Consider the following 11655-nt stretch of genomic DNA (forward strand, 5'->3'; position numbering starts at 1 on the left):
CCTTATTATAGATGGTTGTGGTTTTTTTTTTTAATGTGAATGTGTTTATTTGTCCATTACTTTGCCTCCTGCCACCTTCATGAGTTAGGCTAGCACAACTGATTGCAGGCCAGGAGATGCCCTTAGAGTTATCTTCTGTGTTAACAACCTGTGTAGAATTTTAGATGAAACAAAATATTTTCCACAAGATGATTGACAGGAGTTGATTATGGGCCAGGATTATACATGACTGGCTTTCTTTGGCCTTTGTAAAGAGACCTCTAAGCTGTTAAGTCCATGGACAACTTTTTAATTGTTTTAAATTTTTTTTTTTAAGGGAGGGGTACTCTGTGGCTCAGGAAATTCCTAAGATGCAAATAATTCGAAGCTGAGAGGATGTGCTAGGAGTGGTATCTCTTTGCTGTTTTATTTGAACAGTCATTTGTTCTGTCTCTCAAACAAAACAATGAAGGATAATGTTGTGAACAAAGCAAACTTGCTTTTTCCTTGCAATTCTAATAACATTTAAATATATTTGAATTAACAATCATACTTTAAAAGACATTCCAGAAAATATTCAGCATGTACTCAATGAAATCTGCCTCTCAAAAGGAAAAAAAAAACCCAAAGCAGAAAATAAATACATTAACTGATCCTCCGTTTCATCCTCTTGCATAAAAGAAATGCACAGAGAAATCACAAAGCTAGATGTGGTTCTCTTTCCACACAGTGAAAGTATAAACACTTTCAGATGAGAATAAATAGGAAAGTTATCTTTAAAAGCTGGAATATGACTGTTTGGTATGAAATTCTTTAGAAGACAAGAGTGTACATAAGTAGGCTATTAATGCTCAGCATTGCTACTACCAAGCTTTAAAAAAAGGAAAATATCAATTCCAGCTCTTCGCTTTATGCTGGCCTGTTAGTTTGCAACAGTTGTTCTAAATGCTGATGTAAATGTTAATTTCAAATCTTAACATTTTTATTTCTTTGTCTTCTTAAAGTTTTGGCCTTAGCTTCTGGTCCTGAGTTAGGACAGCTGACTTTTCTGGGGCTTGTGGGAATAATCGATCCTCCACGGACTGGTGTGAAAGAAGCTGTTACTACACTTATCACCTCAGGAGTTGCAATAAAAATGGTTACTGGAGATTCACAGGAAACTGCAGTTGCCATTGGTATGAATAGTTGATTTCCTTTCATATTTTCTTGTTTTCTGCTTAGCTAGTTGTTATGAAGTGTGGGTATTAAATCTCTATCGTTTGTGAGTTCTGTATTTTGGGTTAATGTATGCCACAGTGGAATTTGCAGGGAAAAAGACCCAAAAAACCCAGGACCCTAGCCTGAAGTGGTACTTTGGCTTCAGCTTGAATAGTAGTTTTCCTAATTTGATTAATATATGACTTCAGCTGTTTGAAACTGTATTTTTTCATGGTCTTTTCTTATTATATATGCTTGATTTCTGATTCTTACTGTTACATCACCACCACCACCCTCCCTACCCTCGGCTCTGGATGCCCGTCTCATGACAACAGGGATAAACTAAAATAACCAGTGACAAGAAGTAATGATGTGTGGCACTTCAGTGCTGTCCAGTTTTGTCCATACAAGTTAAGTTTGCAGCTTAAATATTATTAATAAATATTTAAACAAACTACTTCTTTTTAAAAAATAATACATTGAAGTACAAGCACTTTAGCTGGAATATGAGTTCTCTACAAACAGGATAATGAACAGTTGAATGTGCACGTGAAAAGTATACCCCCCAAACTCAGCGTATTTTATCAAAGGGTTTTTTTCCCCTTGTCTCCCTCATGTTATTTTTCATTTTCTGTCATGTTATTTTTGAACTGTAAATTCTTTGAGAGGACTGAACCCCTCTATTTGTTTATATGACACCTGACAGAATCAACTACAGACCTTTAGACCTAAAAAGACTAAGCAAATAAATATCTGATTAGGATAGACTTTGTAGCATGTTTTTGTTACTCAAGAGTTCAGATAATTTACTCCAACATGCTAAATCAATAATGTAATAAGATGTTCTGCTCCAGGTATTTCAAATCTGAAATGCTGCAGAAAATATTAGGATTAAAAAAAATGATTGGGTACTTAGTGTCTTAAAAGGGTAAATTATTATAGTAAGTTTTTTATTACTTTTTTACAGCTAGTCGACTAGGATTGTATTCCAAAAATTCACAGGCAATCTCTGGAGAAGAGATAGATGATTTGGATATTCAGCAGCTTTCTCAAATAACACCAAAGGTTTGTTTTGATGTACTACTTACTGAAATGTGGTAAAGGATACATTTACATATTGAGAATTGCTTTTTTTTCTGTTGCAAGCTAAAATGCAATTTCTTAGATACAAATAATATTCTTCTAATCACTGTCTTTTGGTCTGACATATGACCAATATGAAAATCTATTTCTTTTGACTTAGGCAATTATCTTTTTAGGGAGTTTATTACTTCTGTCTCTTTTAATGGTTCAGTTTGGCTTTTACCTTTAACTTTCATTTTGCCACCTCTCAGTCAACATCACCTTTTTGTATTATTAGGCCATTTTATTTCTGAGCAACTCAGTTCATTTATATAATCTTACAGTCTGCATGTTCAGACAGTCCATTGTTTTGTAATTTGTAAGAGGACTTGTCTGTGTTTTTAATGATTTTAATCGATTGGAGGTCACTGGTTGGGAATTTTGAAAGGGTCTAGTTATTAAATTAATGCTTAATACTTTTTTGTTATTAAATAACTAAATGGATTAACCAGTGTCAAAGTTATAAATGTGAAGACATAATCAAATGCAATGGAATTTCAGGTTTAACTATGTTACAAAATCCATGCTTCGAAGTGCTGCTCTGTTTGCCAAGGACTGCAAAATTAGACTGCAGCATGCCTGAGCCTGGTGTAAGCAAGCCAAAAGCCAATATTTGCAACCAAGAAATGTTCATGTCAGCTTTCTGTCTTTTCTTAGTGACTTGCAGAAACTGAGAAAAAGAAAGAATTGTGTAGCAGATAGTAATTTTTGGTTTATTTGGTATTACTTGTTCTTAAGGGCTGAAATAGATACAAATTTACTTACACGTGTTTGTCCTGGGACCCGGTTGCTTTTCTAGATGTTTGCTTAAAATCTTATTAGGAATTAATTAAAATCAACAATAAGATTAATAGCTGTATGCAGTCTAAAGTGATTGTTGAGAAATCTAGCTTTTTGCCAGGCTTCTTGAAAAGGAAAAATGCTAACTGTGTGGAAATTATGGAAAATTAAATTCCATGTGCTCAAATTTCAATTTACAGAGAAGTCCAGAGACCAAGAAAAATCTGAAAATTGGTCCTTCCAAGTCAGAATTTTTAATTAGCTTTAAAACTTTGCTAATAATATGCTACATAAACTAGTAAAATTGAAATATCCTGAGTAACTTGTCACTAGTGCTGACAGGGGCAAAGGATGTTGATTGTAGAGTCAGCATGGCAATTGCCTGCATGAATTTAGTCAGGAAGGTCAGCAGCAAGCCATTATACCTCAGTTGCTTCATTATTTTAGAAGGCTTTTAAATTGCATATTCTATCTTGAAATGAGTAACACTAACTTTGTTTACCAGAACACACTTTGAAACTTCTCTGGAATTAATGATTTTGCTCAATCAAAAACACAGCTCTCTGGTGCTTCGTCTTAAGAGCTGACAAGAATACAGTTGGCCTTTGATACTATTTTTTAACCTCTGCCTTAATAGAATCCAGTACAATTCTTTACATTTCTGAAGTTTTCATCACTGCTTCGTTGTTCTTCTAATAGGTTGCAGTTTTCTACAGAGCCAGTCCTCGACATAAATTGAAAATTATAAAGGTACGTCTCATAGAGGCTCAAATGCTGGGCTGTTGCTATGGGTATTGTCTGTGCTGCCTTTACATAAACTATAACGTGCTACAGTGTGTCAAGATGAAGTCAGAAATGCATCTGATTTGACAGTGAAGTATAATTGAAAATATTACCTAGAAAAATGTGTAGTGCCCACAAGGAATAGGTAGGTAACATTGTGCTTTCTTCTATGTAGGGAGCTGGGGATTGAGATTTTGTCATGTTGCAGTTGAATTGACTAGGAACTTGCAAGGACACTATTTCTGATATTTGTCAAATGAGATAAAAGGGAATGAATTTCAAGCCATGTCTGTGGCAGTGCCTCTATTCAGAAGTTAACAAAAGAAGGTAGCAGAGGGACATACTCAGTGTACAGATTGGAACAATCAGAAAAGTAATGATAAGGAAAAGTCAAAACACTGAGACCATAGGGATGCATGCAGGACTTATAAGAAGGTGATAATGGTAATATGTAAATACAATATCTTTTGTCTTTCTCCTGAGTTTTTTTCTTTCCCCTAAAGGCAGATTTTATATACCCTAGCTTTAAAATTTAGGCTTTCTGAATATACCAACTGAAGTTTAACCCAAAATCTTATATAAAAATTATTTAGAACAGAACCAGCTGCTTTTTTCTTTAGGAAATTACAGTGCAATTATAAGAAATGGGGGAGGGGGAGCAGTGACACAAACCTTGTATCTAGAATAATTTTATAGGATGGGTTGTTTCAATCCCTGATTTAAGTTCTTTTCCCTCTCTTTAGTCCCTGCAAAATAATGGTGCCGTAGTAGCTATGACAGGAGATGGAGTGAATGATGCTGTTGCTCTGAAGGCTGCAGATATTGGTGTAGCAATGGGACAAACTGGAACAGATGTTTGTAAAGAGGCAGCAGATATGATCCTCGTGGATGATGATTTTCAGACAATAATGTAGGTGGCCTTTATGTACATATTTTGTACTATATAGCTTTTATGAGACGTTGCCTGGGTTAAAACCAATAGAAGTTCCCTGAACTTGTAAGTGTAGCAGCTGTAAGAGAGTTTTCTGATCAGTCAGGAGTACTAGCATATTTGGAAACATAACTGAGGTGAAACTGTGAGTCTATTAGCAATTAGTAGATTTCATTCAATTTCTTACTTCAGAAGTATAAAACTAATGAAAAAATGACAAAGCATTCCACTCAAGATTTAAAAAAATTACATATCTCTCCATTTGTTTTCAACTCTTAAATGTGGTGGTTTCAGAAAAGGAAAAAAATACAAATTATTTAGATGTCACAGGTGAAAATAGGTTATTAGCTTCTGGTAACCAGCTGTTTGTACTTGTTCATTTTTTTGGTTGGTGTATTTCAAAAAGAGCTTAGGTAAACTTACCCTATTTTGACTTTAATTCATCTGACTTTTGAAGGTAGTGTTTGTTGACAGAGCTGAACTGCTGTCTGGTGAAATAGCCTTCATTTTGAAATTATGCATCAATCTCAGAACAGTTCTGTTCCAAAGTATGACACTTAATCCTGGGGAAGAAGTGAAATGAAGAAGTACAGTATAAGAAAATCTACCTACGTAGCAGGATGTCAGAGGATGATCTGAGGTTGTCACACTAATTGAGCCAACAGAAATGTGCTGCTATGCAAAAACAAAACAGAGAAGGGAATCATTTTAACATAGTCAGGAGAGTAGATAGGAAGGACATTTGTAGTAAGTACTTTATGTGGACTCGGTGAGGCTTTTGCTGGAATGCTTTATTCCATTTTTCTCCCTTCATCCGGAAAGCTCTCAATAGGAGAGAGAGAAGAGGTGAATGCTAAGGAAAAAAGAAGTATGAACTTCCATAGTTTTACATCTCCTTCCCACTCTTTTAATTGTTTAAGTTACAGAAAGAATGCTCTTTAGTTGTTGGGGGAATGGAAGAAAGAAACTAGTTTTATTTGCAGGAAAGTAGGCTTGATTTGGGTATTAGAAAATCCTTTCTCACTGCAGTAATTGTGATAATGGATAGGCAAGTTGTGACACATGCTAGGGGTTGTGAAGATGGTCTGTACATATTTCGTTCTTGTATAGGAAGAATACATGGTCTTCTAAAGTCATGCTGTATTTCTGTTTTTTAGGAGTGTGTGCATGTGGGGTTTGTTGGCTTTTTGGTTTTTGTGGTTTTTGTTTTTATCTGGCTCGAATCAGAAGCTCTTATCAAGGATGGTGGTGAATTTTGAATAAAGAGATTTTACTAATAACATTGCATTTTGAAAGTTAAGCACCTGGAAAAATAACTTGTGGTTATTCACAATCACAGAATAGTTTGGGTTCTCACAGTCAAGTTGAAAAACAATGACTGCCAAAGTGAAAAGAATCTCAACTCCATTTGTTTCTTGCTATTTTGATTGCTGCTTAAATGAATAGCTTTTTTGGTTTGTTTTAAGCTTTTCTTGGCAGTGGATTCATTTGTCTAGTAACATTATGTTTGTTTTTAATTGCAGGTCTGCAATTGAAGAGGGTAAAGGAATTTATAATAACATAAAAAATTTTGTTAGATTTCAACTGAGCACGTAAGTTTGAAAAGCCGTCAGTATCAGAAGTTTCCTGTGAATGAATCAAAGCATGAAGCAGATGCATAAATTAATGTTAATACTGTAAATTTCAAGTAGGATGCTGATTTACTGTGCTTTTGAGTTTTCATTGTTTTGCGTTTGGTGGCTTGTTTTGTTTTCAAAGACCCAGAAGACAGTGCAGTAAACAGACATGTAACCTGGTCACAGTTCTTCCTGTTAAGATGTGTAAAGTCAATTACTGAAAGGATAGAGAGAAACAGCATTTGGGTCCCTATTTAAATGGGAAGCTTGTAGTCGGTCTCTCCTTAACCAGAACATGTATTCAAATGGAGAAGACCAGGGAATCAGGAGGTTAGTTTTTCTGAAATCCATGTACTGGTTTGTGGAATGACTTAGCTGTATGAAGCTGACTTGCTTTTCTTTCGTATCAGGATTCATGTGCTAGCTATAATGTGTATGTAAGACAAGAAGACAGGAGTTTATTAAGCCTTAAACTCACAAAAATTTTGCAACTATCTTATTGGATCTGGATTCAGGGACATAGTTTTTCTCTTCATCATGTTGTTCATGTACTTTTTTGAAGCCCTCATGACATTTCAGAGTGGTCTGAATTTTGCAGAAATTAAAAAAAAACCAAAAACAAACCTTAAAATCTCAAATAAAACAAACCCAAAAAACCCCCAACCTACAAACAACAAATAGCACCCAAAACCACCCCAAAACAAAACAAAATTCTCAACAAAAACTCCCAACAGAACAAAACCTGGGAAAGACCAACTTGTTTACTTGCATAAACACTGTAAGAAGTGGCATATACTTTCAGCCTCACCAAGTGTCCTGCACTGGTATAAGACTAGACTAGAAATCTGCTGCTGAAAAATAACTCAGTGTAGATATTCTAGGAAAGTGTGCTTGCCTGTTAGCCCTGGGAATGGCAGCCTCAGGTTTTTGATGAATCACTCACCCTTTGGTTTCTTCTGTCCCTCTTTGCAGGGAGAGCATAATAAGGTTCAGTACAGTGCTAAATTTGGAATTATTATAAGCTTGCTCTCTTCTTCTTGGTTATGAAACCACTTAATCGTGCACTGAAAGCAATTAGCGCATACTTGTTTACAGAGGTTTCTAATGCCGAGCTTGCAGCCAGCTAATCTGTTTTTCAGTCTTTGGCCTGGCTTCTCATCTTGCTAGTAATGAGGAGTGGTTGTAGGTATTTTTAGGGAGTTGAGTAGTACCTTGCTTTGACTGACCATGCAAACCAGTGACAGGTGCACAGTGAGTTTATTTACATCAGAAGTGGAAAAGCAATTTGTTTTTCAAAACCATATTTAGAAGTTTTGCTTTTGGCACAAGAAAAGCATAGGACCCAGTTCCCCATAAAAAATGTATTAAGTGATGGTGGGTGATAATTCTGAAATGTTGCCTAAAAGTTTGGGAGGTTTTTAAATGCAAATTTGCTGCCTTTTTATTGCCAGATCAATGCTGTTTTAAATATGGAATATGTCAGAATGAGTATTCTAAAGGATTTCATGCTCTACCTTAAAGTTCGACTTGCGTCGGTCATGATTCACACTCTCAAAATCTGTATCTACTCTTAAACAGTTGAAGTGTTGATTACAAAGCAGTTATCAGTGGATCTTTAGAAACGTTCCATGCTGACAGTTGCAAAAATGGATTCTTTCAACAGGAGTATAGCAGCACTGACTTTAATCTCACTGGCTACATTAATGAACTTTCCTAATCCTCTCAATGCCATGCAGATCTTATGGATCAATATTATTATGGATGGACCTCCAGCTCAAAGGTAAGTATTTACTTTTAACTCCATTGGGTTCTATAGTCCTTTTATTTCAATAAGGAAAATGGTTGCTCATAAAGGACACTGTTAAGTGTTAAACTTCAGTGAAATGTTTGTGAAATAGCAAACTTTCTCTGTGAATTTCAATGTTTGAGTATGGTTCTGAGTTAATTCTATTTAGTTTGCTTTAGTATCTAATGATATGGGGGCAGCAAGGATACCTAAACATCCATGGATATGCCCATGAAACTTGCATGCAGGGTTCTGGCTTCCCTCTGGGTTCTTCCTCTGATCCTCTTCTGTGCAAGTAGATGGTGGAGGGAGAAATGGTGAGGAGCTAGAATTAAATCCTCTTCTTTTCAACTCAGGAAATCGAATCCTTAAATTAGAAGCAGTGAATTACTTTTATGATGATAAAAATGTAAAATGTTCTTCTAATTCTAAGCCTTGGGGTGGAGCCTGTGGATAAAGACATTATTCGAAAACCTCCAAGAAATCTGAAGGACAGCATTCTGACCAAAAACCTGATTGTTAAAATACTGGTTTCATCAATAATTATTGTCTGTGGAACGCTGTTTGTCTTCTGGAGAGAGGTATGACAAAAGTGCAAAACTTAGAGCAGTAACAACCTAATTAAAAAGAAATCCTTTTTATACCAGCAGTTGGAATTCAGAATTAATATGAAATTAGTTGTGAGTTTTGGCCATGCTTATTTAATACTAGCATAGTAGAGAGGAAGATTTTCAAAATAGTTGTTGAAATGAGAAATACAGTTTTCTCCCCTATCTCTATTTTTACGTGGACTTTCACAGGTTCCAAATCTACTTTGGAAACTTTGGCCCATAGAAAGTAATTATGCAAATCTGCTAGCTAGATTATTATGAAACAGCCATTTGACTTTGTTTTCCCAGTAGAGAAAAATGTTGTTTGAACATTTGGTAGTGGATCATAGAATTCCTGGTATTCCATGTGCTTGCATAAATGTTGCTCAGGAGGCGTCATTTAATCATAGCTTGGAATTACAAATTGTTATAAGTTACAGGTGTGTAACATTTGCTGTATGATTTAATAAATCAGCTTGGGGTAAGTAAGTTACTTCTGCTTTCGTTTCCTAGCTAGTAAAACTTGTTGTAAAATTATTGTAGTAATTTTGTTTACTTGACTTGGTTTAACTGTGGAGGGTTTAAAGCATGCTAAAGCCATTTCATTTTCTTTTGTTGGCAGTTAAGAGACAATGTAATAACACCTCGAGATACAACCATGACTTTCACCTGTTTCGTATTTTTTGATATGTTCAATGCTTTGAGTTCTAGATCTCAGGTAAGTGATTCATATTGTCCATTTACACAGTATTAACACAACAATCAAGAGTTTTCTTTGAGGGAAGACCTTGCTGTGTTTGTTTCAAGTGTTTCCCTGCAGATTCACTTCACATCTGCTATTAAGCTCAGAGTTTCATGTATTTACTGGGTAGGATTTCTTAAGTTACAGATAAGATAGATTACTTAATTTGTTTACGTGGTGGTGTCCTGACAAAAGCAAGAAAGCTGTTACTAAGAGCTGAAGTGTGATGGTCCTTTGTATTGCTGTGTACACTTCGTTGTTTTTTTCTCTTCCTGGAAATTCTGTCAGTTTAGCAACCTTACCAGAATGTGAAATTTCTTGAAGGCCTTAGCTTTTATATTTTGTAATCCTAAACCCAAAGTCCAAGGAAAATTTCTGAAACTTTTCTATATTTTATCATCTGTGTATTTTTTTGTTTTAAGGAAACAAGTCTGAAATTTTGTGATAGTATACATTACTACATTTAGTCTAATTTGCTGTCTATTTCTGATATGGAAAAGTGTAGGGGGAACCTTTTTCTGATGAACTGTACTTGTGGAAAAGTGAGCTCAATATGCAAGTTCTTGACTATGAAGACAAGACTTGTACTCTATTTATCAGGGAGAAAATGCAATTAGCCTGTTCAAGAACTTGTTCTGGATTATCTAAGAGGTCAACAGTAGTATTTTACATTTTTCTAAAAGATTATGAAAAGAAATTGTAGTTTCTTGTCTACATAATTAAGATTACATGTACAGTGTAACGTATTATTTTTTTTACAGACAAAATCTGTGTTTGAGATTGGACTTTGCAGTAACAAAATGTTCTGCTATGCTGTCCTCGGATCTATAATGGGGCAGTTATTGGTCATTTACTTTCCTCCACTTCAGAAGGTTTTCCAAACAGAGAGCCTGAGTGTCTTGGGTAAGAACAGTTCCCTTTTCAAAACTGTGCATTAGGGATTAATTTGTAAATGTGTTGGGTGGTGATTCTGTAAGAGCATTTTCTGGCTGTTTGAGTACAACAGGAATACAAAGCCTGCTGATACTTTTTGTTTTGTGGGTAGGTTTTTTTTTGGGTTTTGTTTGTTTCATTGGTTTGTTTTTTGGTTTTTTAATGCTTTTAGATGTTTTCTTTGGGAACCATGATTTAAATGCATATGGTACACAACTGCTCAGTGTGTTCTTAAATTTTTAGGTGCTTATTTATTTGGGGGTTTTTAATATGAATTTTGTTGCAGGCAGAGAATTATTGACTTTGTGGGTTTTTGAGCAGTATTAATTTAGCTGTTTTGTAAGTTTTTTCTCTGAATATAAACACCTTATTTAGAAATTCTGATCCTTTAATATCGATTGCATTGTCATAGGGTAAATAAACACGAGGATTTAAAAAAGCTGTAGATACATAATGCTATTGGCCTCATTAAGACTTAGATTTATTACTTTTGTGGTTTTCTGAAGTTGAATGATTTTAATGAAATACATGTATTTATTGTAGCACAAAATTTCTGATTATATTAATATTCTTTTTTCAGGACTAAGTTAATTATGTGGCTGAAAATAAAGTTATGAAATACTTTAAAAACTTTTAATATCTTGCCTGTACTTACGGTTTGTGCATAAACTATGCATGTTAATCTTCTGGTCCTGCACAAAACTGAATCTTGCTTCATTTCTTCTGAATTTTCCCAATGACTGGGAGAAAATTTGAAAGTCTTGTGAGTCTTGTTCTTTTGTAAGTGTCCCCTCAGCCTTAAATAGCAATTTTAAAGAAGGCTAATTATCTCTTCTAGATTTACTGTTTCTTCTGGGACTCACTTCCTCTGTGTGCATAGTGACTGAGCTAATAAAGAAGTTTGAAAGAAGCAAGGAAAAGATCCAGAAACGTGGAAGTTCTTCTTCATCAACTTCGTCCTTTCTTGATGTATGATGCATATTGCATTCTTGTGTTTGCAAACTTAGCGATTGCTGTCTAAAGATGTTGGAGAAAGCAAAACAATATCTGAAGGATAAAGAAATCCTGAGGGCTTTTGACAAGTCCCTTGTTTCACTGGCTAATGATGAACTTCATGTTTCAAGACTGTTTAGAATTTAACTTCCAGCTGTGGAAGTAACAAAAGAAATTATGCAACTTTGGTAACATTTTTCCTC

At 35.0% G+C, this 11655-nt stretch overlaps 1 protein-coding gene across 6 annotated transcripts in view; it reads left to right on the plus strand.

Moving 5' to 3' along the window:
* Positions 1-11655, plus strand: part of ATP2C1 (ATPase secretory pathway Ca2+ transporting 1) — a 61494-nt gene extending 49839 nt beyond the window's left edge. For all 6 annotated transcript variants that reach the window (XM_082289486.1, XM_082289491.1, XM_082289490.1 and 3 more), the window contains 10 exons: positions 984-1154; positions 2144-2241; positions 3778-3828; positions 4605-4771; positions 6316-6384; positions 8072-8188; positions 8628-8775; positions 9407-9502; positions 10288-10429; positions 11298-11655. In XM_082289486.1, the coding sequence (XP_082145612.1) occupies positions 984-1154; positions 2144-2241; positions 3778-3828; positions 4605-4771; positions 6316-6384; positions 8072-8188; positions 8628-8775; positions 9407-9502; positions 10288-10429; positions 11298-11434 (1196 nt within the window). In that variant the 3' untranslated portion in view covers positions 11435-11655. The remainder of the gene's footprint in view (positions 1-983; positions 1155-2143; positions 2242-3777; positions 3829-4604; positions 4772-6315; positions 6385-8071; positions 8189-8627; positions 8776-9406; positions 9503-10287; positions 10430-11297) is intronic.

Source organism: Coloeus monedula (genome assembly GCF_965178545.1).
Source record: "Coloeus monedula genome assembly, chromosome: 1".
Lineage (NCBI taxonomy): Eukaryota > Metazoa > Chordata > Aves > Passeriformes > Corvidae > Coloeus > Coloeus monedula.